General features: G+C 38.1%; 2 protein-coding genes across 11 annotated transcripts in view; one reads left to right on the top strand and one right to left on the bottom strand.

Moving 5' to 3' along the window:
• The window catches only part of ZBTB38 (zinc finger and BTB domain containing 38), a 308794-nt gene that overhangs the window by 124269 nt on the left and 163723 nt on the right, over positions 1-20802 (bottom strand). The gene's annotated exons all lie outside the window — the stretch shown is intronic.
• The window catches only part of TRIP12 (thyroid hormone receptor interactor 12), a 69468-nt gene that overhangs the window by 35894 nt on the left and 12772 nt on the right, over positions 1-20802 (top strand). For 7 of the 10 annotated variants that reach the window (XM_065748532.1, XM_065748540.1, XM_065748542.1 and 4 more), the window contains 23 exons: positions 2028-2133; positions 3166-3302; positions 4152-4235; positions 5640-5735; positions 6676-6824; positions 7508-7543; positions 7627-7722; positions 8113-8205; positions 8342-8503; positions 10084-10152; positions 10276-10441; positions 11118-11235; positions 11360-11516; positions 11807-11960; positions 12445-12673; positions 13336-13454; positions 14207-14414; positions 16178-16278; positions 16413-16587; positions 17099-17240; positions 18125-18316; positions 18978-19129; positions 20578-20750. In XM_065748532.1, coding sequence (XP_065604604.1) covers positions 2028-2133; positions 3166-3302; positions 4152-4235; positions 5640-5735; positions 6676-6824; positions 7508-7543; positions 7627-7722; positions 8113-8205; positions 8342-8503; positions 10084-10152; positions 10276-10441; positions 11118-11235; positions 11360-11516; positions 11807-11960; positions 12445-12673; positions 13336-13454; positions 14207-14414; positions 16178-16278; positions 16413-16587; positions 17099-17240; positions 18125-18316; positions 18978-19129; positions 20578-20750 — 3114 coding nt within the window. The remainder of the gene's footprint in view (positions 1-2027; positions 2134-3165; positions 3303-4151; positions 4236-5639; positions 5736-6675; positions 6825-7507; positions 7544-7626; positions 7723-8112; positions 8206-8341; positions 8504-10083; positions 10153-10275; positions 10442-11117; positions 11236-11359; positions 11517-11806; positions 11961-12444; positions 12674-13335; positions 13455-14206; positions 14415-16177; positions 16279-16412; positions 16588-17098; positions 17241-18124; positions 18317-18977; positions 19130-20577; positions 20751-20802) is intronic. The other 3 variants (XM_065748537.1, XM_065748541.1, XM_065748539.1) reach the window with 2 other exon arrangements.

Genomic DNA, 20802 nt, shown 5'->3' with positions numbered 1-20802 from the left:
TCTTACTTAAGTCATTCAGTTTAAAGAGATGTCTCACTTAATTTAATGCCCCTTAAGGAAAACGACAATCCAGTCCACCAGCTCTTTGCTCTTTGTACTTATCTATCAACCTTGCTCAGGTCATTGCTGTGGCAGAATGTTAACACAATCAAGTGTTTGTGCTGCATCTCAGACTGGGGCAGTAACACACAAATGTGCAGAACCACACAGCAGTAAGCTGTTCAGCTAGCTTTGCTGTCTTGTGAAACTTCTGCATAAATCCTGTTTTGATATAAGCCAAGTCTGTTTTACTTCGTTTATGGTGGGTATGTAGTGTCTGTTACTTAGCTGCTAAGAACAAACTTAATGTTTAGGTCTGACTCCTTGAAGCTGAATACCCGCAAGTCTGAATCAGTTAGTGATGTGTTGAAATAAGGAGTTAAAATGTTTGTATATTTTTGCAGTCTATTGTAACAGGGTACTTACCTTATGTTTGGAAGAATAAGTTAAAAGTTGACCTCATTTGTAAATTTTCACCACAATGTTACATATAGAAGCAGTCTATTCATCTCTGGATATAATATGAACTTAGAACAGTAGGCACATCTTAGGGACTAATGTGCTATACTTATTTTGTAAAAGAAATTGCATGCACTGCAACCAGTTGAGAGAGATTGTTTCTATGCATGTCCGTAACTCCAGAAGTGCAGGTAGATATGGCCCCATTTCAAACTGATCTTGTCTTTTCTTCCATTACCACTCTTCCTTCCCCCCCAAATAAGGCAAGTGTGTAGATAGGGTTTGAGTCAACGACTGCTTCTGTTGTAGCAAATTCAACTTAAATTGTTGGTTTGAAACCATAATGTAGTGGAAGTGCCACTGTTTTTGATCCTCCAAAAGAAAAGTGTATTTTGTAAGTATGGACCATCTGAAGAGTCAAGTGGCTGGCTTACTGCAGGTTAGTGCTCAGTGGCTGGGAGCTGGAGCTAAGTTTCTTGGGTTAATAAGCCAGGTGTATAGTAAACACAGGAATATCAGGTTAACCTTAATCTACATGGAACTTAATGCTGTATGCAGGTAATGCATTCCTGGATCAAACACAGTATAGTATTTGCAAGGGCAGACTGTTGACTCTAGGTCGTTAATAACTTTGCAGATTACTTTTTGTGTTAAAAATCCTATCAAAAACGATGTAGTTACCATTTCATCTCTAATTACTGCAACTCAGCATTTCTGGAACTTTTTATAAGACTATAGAAATCATCAGAATACAGTTTGATAGGTATTGTGCTAAAAAACAACATATGCTTGTTCTGCTTTGCTTTGTTACCAGAAGAGGGAGCAAAGATCTAATTTCTTTCTAAGCTATTTGTCCTAGCAATAGTATGCCTACGTTGGATGCTATGGAGCTCTATTTTATCTTACTTCAGAGATGTTCTGTGGTTGAGTGTCCCCTCAGAATGATGGCTTTAAGCTAGAGCAAATTAGTATCAGTTGTCAGTCTTCAGCAGTTCAAATACTCCTAAATTTAAAACCCTCAGCTTCTTCCCCAAAGCTGTGAAGGTGTGCATGGTTATCTTCCTGAAGGAAGGCTTTATGGTAGTGATAGTTTGCAGTGATGTAGTTAGAGCAGAAACACGAAACAGAGAACCCAACATATTGTGGATCTTGCCACAGAATGTATTTGAATTCTGGAGGGTATAGGGGTGCTTTGGATTTAAGACAGTTATTCTTACATTGTACTGATGTAGATCAAACTGATTAAAATTATGATTCAGCTAGTAAATGTGCCTGAGTTAATGCTGTATGGATTTACTCTAAGCAGCGGGAGCAAAACAGATGAGATCCTTCCACCAACAGTATGGCTCTTCTCTCTGATCTAAAGCTAAACCCTTTTTTTCCATTTTAGGTGTTTTGAATGTAAACACATCAAAATAAGAAACATACCTCATACTGTGGTTTCTCTGTAGAGGCTCTCCTGCTTCATTTTCTTGTAGAATACTGTGTTTAAAGACCAACTTACTCTTAATCATTTGCCTGTTACGTAGGCCTAAGAAAATCCACAAAGAAGCGCAGTGAATCACCACCTGCTGAGCTCCCCAGTTTGCGGCGGAGCACACGGCAAAAGACCACGGGCTCCTGTGCTAGTACCAGGTAAAATGTCAGATGACAGAACGTGACCTCTGCTGTGGATTGATACTAGTTTGTGTTTATTGATGAAAATTATCCTTATCTCTCTCTTAGTTACTGTAGAAGTAGCTGCAGCTTTTCAGGGTTGCTCGGTCACTGCATACCAATGTGATGGGTGACACACAGAGTTTGGCATCATCAGACCTTCAATAAGTATCTCAGTGGTAGGAGTTGAGGGCAAGAAGTACCCAAAGGCAGTATCACAGACTTAAGTGATCCTTCCCTTAGACTGTGTTTTAAAATGTTACTAAATACTTAGTAGGGTTCTAAACTATTGTGTGTTATGAATAATGCAGTGAATGTATTCCGAAAAATAAGAAGGACTTCATGGTACCATGTGGGTATCTGTTTTAATACTGTACTGCTCAACAGACTCAGCTTGTTCAACAGCTGCATATGAGCAACTGATGTTGCAAATATGTAGGTACTTGATATGCTCAAGGTCTGATCCTGTTGTTAGTTCTGTACTTTAATATGGCTTCTGATGTCACATACTTATATATATATTTGTAATGGTGACAATAGTAACGTTTAAAAAAGCAGACTTCAAGGCCTGTGTCCTTCAACTTCATCTGCTGTTTAAAAAAAGCCTGAGCATCAGTGCTCTGTACTTCTAGTAGTTTAGAACTTTCTTCGGAGGTAAGTACTCTGTCACAGTTCTTCTGAAATGTGTACTTGATTTGTAATTAAGTCACTTTTAAGATTAATCATTTTAACTATTATTTTAGTAGACTGCCTTGTTCTAGAGTGTATAATGTAAAGACCTAGCTGTAATGCCTTAGGATGAACACCTCACACCATGGATGATGTGTGAGGCAAAAGGCAGGTAAGGGAAAGTTGGATAGTTTTGTGAAGACTGGTTTTTATGTGAATACATGTCATTGTGCACTTTTGTGGTAAATACTGGTGTAAATGAAAAAAAAAAATCTTCTTACATGAAGGAATCTCTTGTTATAATTCTTAAGTTCTGGAGCCTCTATTTTCTTGACTCTTTAGTCGGCGAGGCTCTGGCCTGGGCAAAAGAGGAGCAGCTGAAGCTCGCCGACAGGAGAAGATGGCTGATCCTGACAACAACCAGGATGGTGTTAACTCTTCAGCTGCACGTACAGATGAGGCTCCTCAGGGAGCTGCAGGTAAGAAGTACCACCAACTGCAGCATTTTGATATGCTTACTGATACTTGCTCATGCAAAGTTCTTCCAGAATTTATAAGAACTTATAGTTAAGTTGGTTTAGCTTCCATTGAGAGGAACCTTTACTTTTGAATCTGACCTCTTGGTTATCAGGTACAAGCTTCAGTTGGACTACTTCATAGTCTCCAAAAAATTTCTAATAATGTAGGCTTGACTTAAAAGAAATCTGAAAACTAATCTCTGTTAATGATATAGAAATGTCTGTACTGCTGACTGAAAAGATGCGAAACTCTTCAGAAAATAGAAGACAAGTGTTTACCTATAAGAGTTCCTTTGTAAGTTCTGTAAAGTATTCTACAAGTTGCCTGAAACTGCAAGCCTGTCTATACTGGCAGATTTTGTCATTAGATTAAACACTCTTGCTTTTACAATCCTGTGAAGTGGTACTTAATTTTGTCACCTGGTCCTAATCAGCAGTAATTTCAAAGGAGCTTTTTAGCAGTTATGCTGAATTGTAGAAAAACTCAAATGTCTGCGTTGAAGATCAGTACATCAGTGTGAAAAGTCAAAATTAATGACATGCAGTGCAATGTTCAAGGCATAAAATGTGTAGTGATACAGGCAAATGTGTTTATATTAATAAAATTGATTTGCTGATCTTCTTTCATCTTTTTTTGTATAGCCTTGTACATTTTTGGGGAGGATTAGCTCTAGGCTGACATTGATTTAATTGAAGTAGTTGAACGGAAGTGTGGTGGCAGTGTTAAATAAGAACATTTCTCTGGTGGTGTGTGCTTTCTTTGGTGGAGATGTTGCAAATTTTGTAGCTCACAATTTGTTTTTCTTCTAGCTTCTAGTTCTGTTGCCGGGGCTGTAGGTATGACAACATCCGGAGAAAGTGAGTCTGATGACTCTGAGATGGGAAGACTACAAGGTATAAAATTTGTAGTTAATTTATAACTTATCTTTGTTTACAGCCTGTAAATACCCATACTGACCTAAGTTCTGTATTTATATATAATAGGAATGCTTTCTTTTGTTTCTAAGTGTGTGAATGTGATCCTTTTCTTACTGTAGCTCTCCTTAAGTATGACACCACCAACTTCAACTCACTAAAGATGTAAGAATTTGGAACTAATATCTAGAAGGGTTGTTGAGTGTCCATGCTTGTTTCCGTGGTGTGTAATACACTGCTGTTGATTTACTGGGGCGGGGAGGGGTGGGTTGAGAACTAACTTAAGTGTGTAAGCTATTTCAGAAATACCAAACCAGTTTTACAGCAATGCATTTTCAGTTGAAAGGCTGCATTTGACCTGCTGTTACTCTGCCTGCTTCTGGATAATTTTTTTTTCATGCTTATCACTGATACTAATGTTACTATAAGCTTTGACCAAACAAAATTTAACTGTTCTTAAAAAAAAATTATATTTCTTGGACTTGGTTATAGAAAGATTTAGTTCTCTCATAGTTTGAGAGTACAGACTGGTACAAACTCCAGTTTTTGTGTCCTGCAGCTGTTTTGGTAGCATTTTTTGGTCACTGTCCTGTGAGAAGTTTTGTGATCATAATCTCCCTTGAAAATTACTGATATTAGTCTGTACCTTTAATGTGGGACTGAGTGCCTTGTTAGTACCTTTTCACTTGCTTATAGCTCTCAGTAAGCATAGGTACATGTTAGGAATATTGAACTATTTTTTTTAGTTCATATTTGTACTGATCTAAATTAGTTGTACTTGCTACAGTAAAAAAAAAAATCTCCCAATTAATCTAGCTTAACTAAAGTCTATTGAAAAGTGTTTATTTAAAACAAAACAAAAACCAACAAGCTTACCCCAGACTAATAATCAACAGATCACCCTGTTCATCAGCAAATAAAGCTGCATATCCTTTTCTCATGGAATAGGAGAACTGTAGGGGTAGGAAGGCTCAGATTAATATTGCCACTCACATCCAGAACCTGTGGAGATAAGTTTAACCAGATTTGCATAGTCTAAATTCACATTTGGAACTACTGCCTAGTGTATCTGGTAGTTCTGAACTTGTGCTATTAATTTAGTAGACTAGATTTCTTCTGCAAAAATATACAGCTCTGGAAACTTGGTGGTTGACTTCTTAAGGGATCTTAATGCTCTGGTGCATACAAAAATGACCTGTTTGTTACCTAAAGGTCATCTTTTTTTGTTTAGAAGTTGAAGTAGTTATAATCATCTAATCCTAACTCTTCTTTCCTAAAGTATCAAAATTCTAGTAGTCTTAAACTATAGCTTCATGGAATTTAATCTTTTAAAAGTGTATGTAGAAGCTTTGACAATGGCTGTTGTCCTCTGTTTGCTTTTAGCTCTGTTAGAGGCTAGGGGTCTTCCTCCTCACCTGTTTGGCCCTCTTGGTCCTCGGATGTCGCAGCTCTTCCACAGGACAATTGGAAGTGGAGCTAGTAAGCAAAGTTTGTCTAATTTGACTTAATTCTTTCCACTTCCAGACTAGTAGAATTCAGCTGGTAGTGAATTCTGGTATTTGTATTAGCTACATGATTTAATATTTTACATATTGTCGATTTGTGTGTCTTAAGTGCTAGACTGCCATTAGACAATATTACTTAGCTTTGTATAAGGAGGACAAATTTGCTTTAGCTGTATTTCTTTTCTTTTTCAGTTATTTTTATTTTTTATTCCTGATGTTCCCTTCTAGGTGGGGAAGGGAGGGTTTGCACCTTTTTACCCCTTCTTTCTTTTTCTCTTGCATGATGGGCTGTTTAGTGGAAGACTGCTGAACCCCCTTGTGGTTTTTCTTGCTAATTTTAAATGCTTAAGGTAGCTTTAAGGCTATGAGGATGTATAAGTTCTGAGGTTCATTGTTCATAGCTTCAGATCTGTTCTAGCTATCAGAATGTATGAAGAAGAATGTGGATCCTAACTGTCATTGTTATATGTGCATTATGCAGCTGGATAATGTAGGCTGGATAGTTCAAGCTGATTTGACTTGCAGGAAAGCCAAAAACAGCCTTTTAAACTGCCTGTCAGGAAGAAGATGGGGTCTAATCAATATTCCATGAACTGTATTATTTAAAGAGTATGTTAAAAAGTCCTTTACTTTATGAATTTGTAGTGTGGGTTCTATCACCAGCTGTAGGTTGGCAAAGAATGACTACGATGAGCAGTGTGGTGGTTCTCTGTGCTGTGACCAGTCTGCACTGGAAGGACTGCCAGGAGTGAGATTTCATCTCCCTTTCCCTCCACCTTTACATGGCAGGGAAAGGAAGAGAAAAACTACAAATGCAGAGGAAGGCAAACTGTCTCTGGTCTTCCACTCTGGCAGAAGTGTAGCATGGCACTTACGTTGAACCCTCATCTTCTGATCTTTTTTTGGTTGTGTAGGTTCTAAAGCCCAGCAGCTTTTACAAGGTCTCCAAGCCACTGATGAAAGTCAGCAACTACAGGCAGTGATTGAAATGTGCCAGCTATTGGTCATGGGAAATGAAGAAACATTAGGAGGATTTCCAGTCAAGAGTGTTGTGCCAGCTTTGGTAAAAATAAATAAATTAATCTTTGTCTGTTGGAGTATAAAATGTTTCACTCAATATTTTGCTTAAGTATTTATAATTTCAAAGAGGTATTTGGTACACTTGCTTGCATTTAGATCCAACATTGGGAAAATCTGATGAGCTGTGTATCGTCAGTTGCATCTTTAGAGTAAAACCCACCAGAGCATAGAGATTCCATTAGAAAGCCTTTAGATTGCTCTATAACAGGGCCTGGTTGTATTGAGTGTTTATTCTATGGTAAGAACTGGTGAACATTAGTAAAACAGACCTTGCTGCTTATGTTGTTAATAAGGTGGCTGCCCCCTCTGGTAGAATCCTGCTAAACATGTGCTTGGAGGCATGCATGAGCCAAGAGAGCAGTCAGTGTACAGAAGGATTTCTAACTTCTTCCACAGCGATCACTTAAAAATGAATCTGTGAGGTTGTGATTTTGTCTCAGAAAAGTCTGGGCAACTGGTGGATACCTCTGGATAATTAAGAAAACACACCCTCAAGCAGAACAGAAGTCCAAGCCTTGATAATCTATAGCCCTTATGATGTTTTTTCAGTTAACGTTGTGTGAACAACTATGCATGGCTATATACAAAAAGCTACAGTATAGATTTGTGCACTTTATGTTGATGCCTAGATATTTTTTCTAAATCTTTCTTGTTTTTTTTAAACAGATAACATTGCTGCAGATGGAGCACAACTTTGACATTGTAAGTGATTTGTAATATTAAGGATTTCTTTTAACAAGTGCTATCATGTGAAATCAAAACATATTTATATGTATACTTCATAGATGAACCATGCTTGTCGAGCCTTAACGTACATGATGGAAGCACTTCCCAGATCATCTGCTGTAGTGGTAGATGCAATTCCTGTCTTCTTGGAGAAGGTAACAAGAAATCAAAACAGTACTTTGTGTTGTGTTCTAACATGAGGATTACCCGTAATATAATTGCTTCTTTCATAGCTTACAAGACAAAGCACAATGCATCAGAAGCTTTTAAAATAGATTTCTTTGTTCATAGCCTTACTGAAAATCACTGTGTGAATCACTGTGAACTTTGTCTTACTGCTGTTGCCAAGATAGCAAGGCATTAAACTTGAAACTACAAAGTAGCTGTGTAACTGAAACAGCCTTAAATTGCTGAACATGGTTACATGTGTCAGTCTAGCTGTGTTAGCATCTGTCTTAGTACTGGCTAACTGTCCAAGTGTTAATGATATTATTTATACAGAGTGATTTAGTAATTACTCTATAAATTATCTTCATTTATTCTAGCTGCAAGTTATTCAGTGCATTGATGTGGCGGAGCAGGCACTGACAGCCCTAGAGATGCTATCACGCAGACATAGTAAAGCCATTCTGCAGGCAGTAAGTACAGAAGTAACCACCTTTTACCTCTGCATTTGTTTCCTCCTCTTGGTCTGTAAGTTCTGTGAAGTTGAAGTAAGAAAAGTTGCAATAACTTTAGCAGTACTGATAATGAAAAGATCTATTTTTGTTACAGGGTGGGTTGGCAGACTGTTTGCTCTATCTGGAATTCTTCAGTATAAATGCACAGAGGAATGCACTAGCTATTGCTGCCAATTGCTGCCAGAGTATAACACCTGATGAGTTTCACTTTGTGGCAGACTCTTTGCCACTGCTTACACAAAGGTTAACCCATCAGGTAAGAGCTGTTTATAAAGTGGAAGGTTTCATTTTGACCTGCAAGTAGTATAAAGCTTCCTTTAGATACTTAGTTCTTAATGTTATTTCACTTTGCAGATAATCTGTTACTACTTTAAAGCTTCTGTAGTGTCAAGCTGTGATATTCTGATGTGCATGTGGAGCTATAGCCTTCTATAATTATGCTGTGAGGATTCATGGAGTTCCTGTTAGTTTTGCAAAATGGGAGGAATAAGGTATTTGGGCTTAGAGCATGACTAATAGTTTTGTAGTCTTTACATATTTCCCATTAGTAAGAGGAAATCTAGTTGCATTACTATTCTTTTTCTAAGTAGAGGAGTTACAAGTCTCCTTCCCACTTTGAAGCCTGAAACATTTTTGTTTCAGTTAAGGTTGTGGTTTTCTGCTGATTTTCTGGCTTATTGGTCTTTTATAATGAAGTCCCTACTCCTGCATAATATTTTCAAGTGATGAATCCTAAATAGCAGATTTGCCTGTCTTGTAATGCTGCTGTGTAAATAAATTAAAAAATTAAAAAAATGCTGTGTAAATAAAAATAAATACACAAAAAGAAATTTAGACGTACTGCTTGGTTGTCAGATTCCTGTCAAAGAGATGAAATCATGATCTTCCTTTTTTTAAAAAAAACAACCCTCAAATAGAACAATAAGTCAAATTAATGGAACTTTCTGGGTAATCACTTTTTAATTGGTTTCTTAATTCTGTTCTTATTTGAAAGACTACTTCAATCTGAGGTAGATTTGCACATAGCACCGTTAAACTTGGCCAAGTTTATAGTGGGACTTGTTGCTTTTAATGATCTTTTCTGAGGTAAATGATTCTGTGGTTCTGTGTAGGTTTAGAAAGGTGCTTTAAAAACAAGAAGCACTGTTCTCAGCAGTGCTAGGACAAATACTCTTTCCTTCTTCAGGAGGGCAGTATGCACTAGGAAGACTTCAACTTTGTAGCAGAATTTTATGGAAAACAGCCAACAAACTTGTTAACTCTTTTTGTGGAACAGTTGCAGGTGGCACCTCTCAGTTGTCTAGTTATCTCTCCCCTCCCTGTCTTGTTCACTGAAACCTTCTAATTCCCATCTGGAGTCTTAACTGGAGTTGTTTTTAGAGCACTTCTTCCTGTCTTGTGTTTGGGTTTGGTATCTTTGCTACACTTTGTGATCTGTAGCTGTAGTCTTGTATTTTGTAGAACAGTACCCATCCTGTCTGCTTAGTCTGTCTCCTGTTGCTTTGAGTCTGTAGTCCTTCCTTTTGTTTCCTTCCTGGAGAATACAAAAAGAGTAGTAGAGACCCGTTTGCTAATCTGTAAATGTCTTGAAATGTGTGTGGAAAGTGAGGCATTTTCCAGGCAACATGAGAGAACCAAGACATGTTAGGAGATCAATTTAGACTGTATTACTACACTTAGAATTCAGAACTGTAATGTGTGGTAAAACATTTAATATGTATTAAATGTGATCTAGTTGGCCTTTAAGAAGTTTTATGAATGTGTCAATAACAGCTTAATTTAATGCAAGTTAGAACTGTTTAATTCACAGAAATACTCAACTTTTTCTTTTAATAGGACAAAAAGTCTGTTGAAAGCACTTGTCTCTGTTTTGCACGGCTGGTAGACAACTTCCAGCATGAGGAGGTAAGGGTTGTGTTTTTTCTGGGAGTTGATTTTCTTTTTTGCATCCTTCTTCCTTTCTACCATTTGTAAGGGCTTGCCTTTCAAAATCAGTCTGACACGTTTGATTTTTGTTTTCTCCTAAAGAACTTGCTGCAGCAGGTTGCTTCCAAGGACTTGTTAACAAATATCCAGCAGCTCTTGGTAGTGACACCTCCTATCCTGAGCTCAGGAATGTTCATCATGGTGGTGCGCATGTTTTCCTTAATGTGTTCCAATTGTCCAACACTTGCAGTCCAACTTATGAAGCAAAGTGAGTTCTTGTTTTTTCTTCTTTTCAGGGGCTTATTTAAGTGTGTGCCTGTGGTCATTGGGGAGCTCTGCGTGCTTGGTTAAACAAGTATTATTCTTTTTCTCTTGTTATGCTTTCCCTGGGATATTAAGTTTAGTTAATCTTGTAAAGAGTATTTGTTTTTCCTCCTTTCCTTTTTCTAGCTGCTGTCACTGGAGTGCTCACCTGATTTTGAGTTGCATTAGCTAGAGGAGTTGCTTTTATTTCAACTTAAGTTGAATAATCTTATCTTTACTAGACAGGGATAATGTGATGTAAGGATTTTTTCTGAGGGAAAAGATGGAAGAAACTGCTCTTTCTGTCCTCAGTTCTTTCTATCTTGTGAATGTTGACTTGTAACTTCAATTACCCTGTATGTTCCCATCCGTTCTCCTCATGTGTGTTTAGTGATATCCCCTCCTACCCCTCCCAGCAAGATGCCTCTTAAAGGCAGGGGTGGAGGGGTGAGACAAACCAAAAACACTCCAAAACCCTATGCTGGATAACTAACCTTCTCATAATGCCTTGAGAGAGCTGTTGTCCTACCTTCTTCCACCTGTTTGCTTAGGGCAGTGACTATTTCTTTTGTGTAGTGTCCAGCACAAACTGTAGTCTTCATATGATGTGAACAGTCTCAATAATAATAATAATTCTGTAGATATTGCAGAAACACTTCACTTTCTCCTTTGTGGAGCCTCAAATGGGAGTTGTCAAGAACAAATTGACCTTGTTCCACGAAGTCCTCAAGAACTCTATGAGCTTACTTCTCTTATCTGGTAAGTTATACAGTTTTAAGTTTCTGTCTAGTTGGTTTATTAAACTCCATAACTCCTTCATAATGAAGGTAAATAGTATTCAGCTCAAACTTCTAGTTAAACATTGTTTTCATGTTCTTTCCAGTGAACTGATGCCTTGTTTGCCAAAAGAGGGGATATTTGCTGTTGATACTATGCTAAAGAAAGGAAATGCACAAAACACAGATGGTGCGATATGGCAATGGCGAGATGACAGGGGTCTCTGGCATCCCTATAACAGGATTGATAGTCGAATAATAGAGGTAGTAATTCCAGTTGTTTGCATGGTGGTGTTCTTTGAATGTGTGCAGTTGTATTGAGTGCTTTCTTTATGGTTTTGAAAATATCAGTCATCTTTGAATAAGAAATGTGTGAGGTGTTGTATTGCACTGTTGGGGTATTCAGTAACAGGTCAACTGCTGAATGCTTAATCACTGTTCTTATTGTATTTCAGTCAGTCATTTTTTTCTTACTGTACTATCTGTTTCCCCACCTTCATATAAATTCAGATTTGTTAGAGCTTCTTTAACTTGGAACTCTTCATTGTTTGTAGGCAGCTCATCAGGTTGGTGAGGATGAGATTAGCCTGTCGACACTTGGACGTGTCTATACTATCGATTTTAATTCTATGCAGCAAATAAATGAGGATACAGGAACAGCACGTGCCATCCAGCGGAAACCAAACCCTTTAGCCAATACAAACACCAGTGAGTATAGCTTGTGAGACATTTGGCATTTCTAGCTATGGCTAATTTATGCTTAATTATGTAGTAGTCTAGTTCTTCGTTAATGTATTTCTTGTTTCTATGGAACATCAGATTATTCTAAATTTAAGACAACCTTAAACCAAAAGTCACAGCTTTTCATACTAACTCTTTCAGGTGTCTGAGAATGTGTTAAATTTGGAGGGGGTGGATGGTTCATGGATTAGAGTCTTCTGAAACAGTTTTGTATAGCTCTTTCTGATAAAGACTGGGGGCTTTTTACTGTGGCTCAGAAATAAATTGAATAAACAATTGTTGGAAGGATTTATAGCTATGTTCTTGCCATAAATTTTACTTCTGGTTGCTAATTTAACTTCAACTCAAGATCCCAACTAATTCATTTATTTAAAAAAACAAAAACAAAAAACCCTTCCCAAAAAGCAGATGCAAAAAACTATACACTGATTTATTGTGCAACTTCTCACAGGTGGACATTCAGAATTGAAGAAGGATGATGCTCGAGCACAATTAATGAAAGAAGACCCAGAATTGGCAAAGTCCTTTATCAAAACACTGTTCGGTGTTCTTTATGAAGTATATAGTTCTTCAGCTGGACCTGCTGTTAGACACAAGTGCCTTAGAGCAATACTTAGAATAATTTATTTTGCTGATGCTGAACTTCTGAAGGATGTGCTGAAAAACCATGCTGTGTCAAGGTGGGTTCATGAAAAATTGTGAATGGAACTTATTTGGTCCTTACAACTCTGATCACTCATTGACTCGTCTTTTCTCACACAGGAACTGTACTCTTTAATTCTTCTTATAACAGTGTATTTTCCCAAATCTAAGGCTGTCTAGATGTTCAGGAATTTTATTAATCTTAGCCTTTGGAGTTGGTGCTAACAGAAGTTTTTCTTATTAGATACTGTGATTACTTGCAGGGCTGCTTATATCTACTGTTGTTTTCCTGAGTTCTAAAACTTGCCTGTAAATTATTCTGAAGTTGAGATGACATTTGAGTGATAGGATGTGAACAGTAACAGGCTTTGTCATTCTATTGGCAAGTTCAGTTCTCTTCGTGAAATGTCCCCTGCTTGATGTACAGGTTAGGGATCAAGACAGAAGGCTGCAATCAGAAAATAGAAAGGTTGAACAAAGTTTCAGTTCCTTAGGAAGGGAACTGTTCTACGCCTTGTGAGAAGGTGACTTAGGTGAGAGAATTTTAAGTCCATTATGTATAGCTCTTACGAAAGTGCAGTGAAGTTTACATGTTTACGAGGATGGTACTAACAGTGTGTGCAAGATAAGCTGGCTTTGTTAGAAAAAAATATAGACAAACCTGATTCTAATAAATTATCTGGTGGATTGTTTATTGTAGTCATATTGCCTCCATGCTGTCAAGTCAAGACCTCAAGATAGTAGTTGGAGCCCTGCAGATGGCAGAAATCTTAATGCAAAAGCTACCTGACATTTTTAGTGTTTACTTCAGAAGAGAAGGTAATCCTTGCTTTCTTTGCCCTGCTGTTCTCCTTACTAGTTAGTATTCTGTGGGGAGTGTGTGCGCATATGTTTGTAAAGCCCTTCCCCCCAGATTGTAACAAGTTAATGCCATATTTGCAATAATAAGGCAGATCTGTGCAAGGTATCATCGTATGACTGGGAAGAAGCTGACCAGCGCTCTGGAGGAGAGACAGGTGTGGCTTTTTGAATCCAAATGAAGTTTTCTTTGATTTCAAAATGAAACAAAGTTCTGCCACTTGCTTGGTTTCTGGATCTAAGGAATTGATTATGTCATCTATTATGTCAGCTAACAACTGTCTCAGACTTTGGCAGAGTTCAACATTTGTGTTAATTTTTCAACCGTAGCACAGATATTCCAGCAAGCTTCTTCAACTGAGATGTTAGAATTTGTATTTAGACTGAAGAGATCTTGTGGCAATTACATGGGTAGTCTTTATGTACAGAACTAATGAATTCTTAGCAGGAATTCTGTCTCCCTACCTACTGGTGTCACTTTAAAAAAAAATTAGATTAACTTATTCTAGAAAGGCTTAATCTTCTTTTAAAAGTGTATGCTACTGCTGCAGTAAAACCTAGTGTGCATATACTTGTGCAAATGTTGCAGAAACCTCATACTGGAGGTTAGAAGCCATAGTATCAGGCTTCTCTCTCTTCAAACATGTTCTGTATCCTCTTCCCCCAAAGCCCCAAATAAAACACCAAGCATAATGATCTCTTCCTTTTTGAAGGAGTGATGCATCAGGTGAAAAATTTAGCTGAGTCTGAGGCTTTGCTAACAAGCCCACCGAAAGTATGCACTAATGGATCAGGAACACTGGGTACCACTACAACAATAAGTACTGGAACAGCCACTGCTGCCACTAATGCAGCTGCAGATTTGGGCTCTCCCAGCTTACAGCACAGCCGGGAGGATTCTTTGGATCTAAGCCCACAGGGGTAAGTGTGCTGTGTGTTGTGAGCAAATGTGATTTTTTTCTTTCCTTTGGAAAAATCTTAACTGATGTGGGCTGCTACAGTATCAGCTGTTATTTGGCTGTGATAAATTCCTTTAAACAAAGTAAAATGAAGCCATATTGAAGTTATCATTTGGAAGCTTTATTTCATTTTATACAGTTTCTTTTTTTTTTTTCCAAGAAAAGACCAAACAAAGGAAAAAAGTAGTGACCTGATAGTTGTGATGTTGTCACACTCCAATATAAAGGAGGGAAGCAAGTCATGGAGATTATCCTGCCAACTACGCCATTAAAAATGTCACGCTCCAATATAAAGGAGGGCGACGAGGTTCTTAGATTATGTGTATACCCAGCGTGAGATTAAGAAACAACAGTTCAAATGTTGGTCCGACCAGTTTATTACCACTATAAATCAGGGGGATGGGGAAGGTGGACACTGTTAGGGTGATGGGGAAGAGAAGGCGAGTGATAGGAAAGAAGCAGGAGTTTGTACAACGCGGGGAAAGTCACCAGCCAGGATCCCAGGGGCGGTCCAGTTGCAAGCGGCTCCGACGGTCCGAGGCAGAAGAGCAGGGGTGGCAGAAGTGGGGAGAACAGCAGCAGCGACGGGCAGCCCTGAGCAGCAAGCAGCTGTCCTGGAGAAGCGGCACCAAGTCAGCACAGGAGAAGCAGCATGGGGAAAGTCCAGGAACAGCCTCAGTCAGCACCATAGTAGCAGCAAACAGAGATCAGCTCGTGAGGGTTCAGATGGTAGAACACCTCGAAGGAGCGGCGAGGTCCAGGAGAAAGCAGCATGTCTCAGGCAGCAGGCCCAGGAGGGAGTTCAGCAGCAGGGATCAGCTCATGAGGTTTCTGATGGAAGAACACCAACACAGCAACAACAACAAAACCACAACAATCTCATGGTGGTTGATCCCTCTTTTATCCTTCATTTCTCTTGCCTATGTGGCAAACCCCGTGCTACCTGCCAGGCAAGCATCTCCTGAGATGGCTATCTCCCCACGGAGATGAGTACCACACAAAAGAGTGTAAAGCGGCCACTGAGCTGCAGCTTCTCTCTTTCGTTGCCCCATGACATGCCCATCTGCTTGTCCCTTAGACAAAGGATTTCACAACCCTTGCCCAGGACTAGCTTGGACATGTTCGGACATGTTCATCAGATAACTTTGAGGCAGTGATATAAAATATTAGTGTCTTACAGATGTAATGCTATGAAACAATCTATGCTTTTTGGTGGGAGACTACAGAATGCCAAGAGCGACAGCTGTAGTCTCATGTAACTCCTGAGAACAGTGATTCTTTCAAAGGAATACTTGCCATGGTGCATAGTTGCTTTCTGTTGGGGACTGGAGCCATTAAGTTATTATCAAGGGTACAGGCAAGTCAGTTGTCTTTCGTTGTTTGAGAATTTGTTTTCCTTTTCGTATAAAGTGCGTTTGGATAAGTGAATAACTGAACAGTTGCAAAGACTCCACATTATTTTCATGTTTTTACTCAGTGGTGTTCCTGTCTGTGTTTGGCTACCTGTAGTAGAAGAGTGACAGCAAGTCAAGTGCTTTCCTTCTAGCTGGAGTAATTGCTTTGTCCTTCTCATTATATTAGACTATAGGAGAGGGAGTCTTAACTCTGTTCTTCCATTGTGCCCTCCTTGTTTTGTATTGGGATCTCTTATGTCCTTATGCTTATGAATGTGATGAGTCACGGAACTCATGGTGTCATGCAACTTTGTTTTTTAAATTTGGACAGACGACTGAGTGATGTTCTAAAGAGGAAAAGACTGCCAAAACGGGGGCCAAGGAGACCAAAATATTCTCCCCCAAGAGACGATGATAAAGTAGACAATCAAGGTAAAATGTTCTTAATACTGCTCCACTCCTTTTGGAGTGAACTTATTGGAAGTGCTACTTAATGCATTAATGCTAGCTGCAGTAGAACTGTTGATTCTAGGATGTTCTTGTAATTTTGTCCGTTTTTTCTGCAGCAAAAAGCCCTACAACTACTCAATCTCCTAAATCTTCCTTCTTAGCAAGTTTAAATCCTAAAACATGGGGAAGATTAAGTACACAGTCTAACAGTAATAACATTGAACCAGCACGAACAGCAGGTGTAAGTGGTCTTGCAAGAGCTGCTTCCAAGGATACAATTTCCAATAACAGGTACACAAGTCAAAATACATGTAATATGAAGTTGAAATTAAGTTGCAGCCACTTTCTTGGGATAAATGGTTGTATGAGCAGGTAGCACATCAAAGATGTTTGGGAATAAATACTGTTAAAGTAAGCCTAAAAGGCTGTGGGGGACTCATCCATGAAGGTACTGAGATTTGGGTTAGACGGGGCTTTGAGCAACCTTTTCTAGTGGAAGATGTCTTTTTTTTTTCCATGGACTAGATGATCTTTCAGGGTTGTTTCCAAACCATTCAAGAGTTCTGTGATAAGGTGAAGAAAAATGAGTAGCCTCTTAATAGCATGTAATATGCTGGAAAAGCAATTAGTGAACTTGGAAAAATGGTGCAAGAAGTGATCGTTGGAGTGAATGTTTTTTACTATGATTAAGAAGGAGGGTTTTTTGCTGTCAAACATGGGGAAAGTAGTATTCCAGCTGTGTTTATTTGTATTGCTGAAATGCAAATACTAATGTGGCCAAATGCTTTTTGTTTCATTACAGAGAAAAAATTAAGGGTTGGATTAAGGAGCAAGCCCATAAATTTGTAGACCGTTATTTTAGTTCGGAAAACATGGATGGAAGCAATCCTGCACTAAATGTATTACAGAGACTTTGCACTGCAACTGAACAACTTAACCTCCAGGTTAGAAGTGGCAGACTTGTTTGGAAGGGTGGAGTGGGAATGGTTGCAGTGGAAGTATTTAGGAGAAAGCTGTGGTTCTAAAGGGAAAAAAAGCTGGCAATTTTAGACAATGTGGGCAGTATTTTAAGTGTTTCTACACTTGAAGTGGCCTGCTTGTTTCTGTTTATTTTTTAAATTACTGTTTAACCACTGGCACACTATTTATAATAAAAAAAAATTAGCTTTAGTGATGGTGTTCCTTTTTTCTTGTTGCTTCCAGTGTTTCCATCCAAATTCAGAAATGTAGTTCTGTTTAGGATTGCTTTTCTACCTGGGGAGTTTGTAATCAGAACTTCAGACAGGGTGCATGGGGAGGACAGTAGTATTTCATTTACAGGACAGAAAAAGTAATACAGATGGGGTCAAATCTGCTATCATCTCAAGAATTTTGAGCCTGACTTCTCAGGCAGTTGTGGTACTTAACAAATAGACTAAACTTGTAACTTCTAAAGTAGCTGAACAGCTGAGTTAAGTTTATGTGCTTTGACCTAGGAAATAATAATTATATAAAACTTTATTTTCTTCACTTACATATGTTTGTTTTCTAAAATCTATGTCAGTATGTTTTAGTTCTCCTTGTAGTTTGTTTGGAGCTCATTAATTTGTGACAGGAATAGAACCTTATGTTACTTTTAAAAAGGGAAAATGTAGTTTCCCTGTAATGTTTCCCCTTGAATAAAGGTGTTGCTTATGCTTAGTTTACTTGCTCAGCTGTTACTGGTATTGCATTACTAAAAGAAAGCCCTTCTTACCTTTTTAGAGCTGTTCTATGCTGTAGGAAGAGTAACAGTATTTCTTAAGACCTTATTACTTGGGTAGTCAAATACTGTCTTTGTATTTTTCAGGTGGATGGTGGAACAGAGTGCCTTGTAGAAATCCGTAGCATTGTCTCGGAGTCTGACGTCTCCTCATTTGAAATCCAGCATAGTGGATTTGTGAAACAACTGCTGCTTTATTTGACATCTAAAAGTGAGAAAGATGCTGTAAACAGGGATATCAGATTGAAAAGATTTCTTCATGTATTTTTCTCCTCTCCAGTAAGTTTTTTTGTTTTGGCATTCATACTTGTCTTTCTCTGAGTGGCTGAGCAATGACCTTGACTCAGAGGTGGTGGGAGTGAATGCAGAATTATTTGTTTACAGCAAAGCTGTACAATACTACAGCTTTTATGTGGTTCTGTCTTTACCAAGTCATGAACTCTTTAGAGTACCTTGTAATCAGAAAATTTCACCCAGCTGGGGGAATGGGAGAAAATTTCAAAATGTCCAGTTGCAAGTCTTGAACAACTTAAAAGTTGTTCCAGACTGTAAATTGATATGGAAAGAGTTCAGATAGTGATCCCAGTCACTTTTGCTCTTTTTAGTCCTGAATACTGCAAGAAACTAGATTGTCTTGCCTTTAAAGGAAGAAATTAAATGTGGAAGAGAAGTAGGTAACTGAAGTTTCAGTGAAGCTTACTGCTCGTGGTTGAGATGAATGCTTCAGATCTTCAGGGCTATTAATTCTAAACTTATAAGAGTGAGAAGTGCATTCTAGAGACATGGTCTTTTCTTTATACACTTACTGTGTCATCTTACTATTCTGATACTGCTGGTAGTGAGAGCATTGAGTTTAACCTGTTTGTGAACAACCTGTGGTGTAAGATCCTTAAGGTGAATTAATTCAGGCATGTAACTGAAACACTTGAATATATTCCAGCTTCCTGGAGAGGAACCCCTTGGAAGATTAGAGCCATTAGAAAATGCACCTTTGTTGGCATTAGTCCATAAAATGAATAATTGCCTCAGTCAGATGGAGCAGTTTCCAGTGAAAGTGCATGACTTCCCCAGTGGAAATGGAACAGGGAGCAGGTAAGGATTAATGCTCAGGTAACGTTTTTACTGGAAACCTTTGTTTTCCAAACTTTATTTCAACACTTAGTTTCAAGAGGTAATGGAGAATTCTGACCCTGTTCGAGATAAGTGAGTGGGAGGTTGTATCTACATTTTTGCTTATGGTCTTGAAACTTCTTCCTGTTAGGCTCAGGTTGGAAGCAGTCTCTTAACCTTAAAAACTCGATGTCTTCCTTGCACTTGTGACCAACACTGGAAGGAATAATTTCTTTTTTGTAGCACTGATATTTTTAGTGAAGCAATAAACTGCTGTGAATTTGGATTACTGTGCTCAGCTTTATTATTCAGATAGGTTCTGTTTTCAACATAATTCTTTTGTTAAAACAGACGTAACTAGATCTATACAGTACCAGTTGCATGCAAGTCTGAAAGTATTCTGATGCTGTCAAAAGGCTGAATTTTATTAGACATATTCTTTTAACTATTAGGGAAGGAGTGTAGAAAATAGCAGTGTTTTTAATCAACAATTGTGATAAGTTCTCGTACAATGAATCTGTTTGAGCATCATGCAACAGTATTAATGTGATGTACACTGAAGTTCAATACTTGCTTTTTGTGAAACTATTTAAAAGAAAAAACGGGTTTGAATGCATGGATAATTTGTTTCTAATACTTGGAGGAATGGTCTTGATGTTAGCTTTCATAAGACTACGGAGCACAGACTATTTGCAGTGCTTCCCAGTATACACTGTATTAAAAAAAAAAAAAGGATAACTATGAAAGTTGAAGTGCTAGTCATAAATTCAGAATTCTGCTGCTCTGATACAAAGCTCACCATGGAAAGCTGGGCTATAGCAGCACTGATTGACTGACTAGTCTTAATGTTCATTCTGTCATTGAAGACTTTGACTTAATTTTTCACTAGTACCTGGAAACAGAAGTGGCTTAAGATGGAATTCTGTGTATGAGAGTAGTTAGCTTAAGTATTGATAGTCAGCTTGGTGAAATTGAATGTGTATGAATTATATTTAGCAAGAAAAACAGAAACTTTCAGTTTGTCTCTTTAAGTCCTTATTAAAACACATGGGAACAAGATGTTTGCATTTTCCATCCATGTTCTTACCTTATTTCACTGTAAGTCAACACAGCTCTAAAATTGTCTGAAGAATTTCAAATGTCAGTGATAGACAATGTAGGCCATACTGTGACCAGACCTCATACTGGACTTTCTCTTAATCTGTGCAGATTCCATTAGAAACAAGACTTTGGCCAGTTTAGATTATGGACTTCCTAAACTGTTGAACTCTTAATCTGTCAATCCAAATCTTAATAGCATGTTTTTAGAGTAATAGACTGAGGAGTCATCATCTGGACGAGTGAATTCTTAAATGCATGTATAAACCTTTTTTAGTGCAGTTATTGCTAATAGATTCTTTATGGCAACTTTTTTCATAAATTATTTTGAGTTTTTCTCTTAACAGAGGATCCCAAGCTTTAAAATTCTTCAATACACATCAGTTAAAATGCCAGCTGCAAAGACATCCAGATTGTGCTAATGTGAAACAGTGGAAGGGTGGACCTGTGAAGATTGATCCTCTGGCTTTGGTTCAAGCCATTGAAAGATACCTTGTTGTTAGAGGTATTTCTGTCTTTATACGGTCTCTAGGGGTACTTTGTTTCTTAGGATAGTT

Source organism: Cyrtonyx montezumae, unplaced genomic scaffold, assembly GCF_038088225.1.
Source record: "Cyrtonyx montezumae isolate F1298 unplaced genomic scaffold, pur_monq_1.0 scaffold_5, whole genome shotgun sequence".
Taxonomy (NCBI): Eukaryota; Metazoa; Chordata; class Aves; order Galliformes; family Odontophoridae; genus Cyrtonyx; species Cyrtonyx montezumae.
This window is presented reverse-complemented; position numbering and strand designations above follow the sequence as displayed.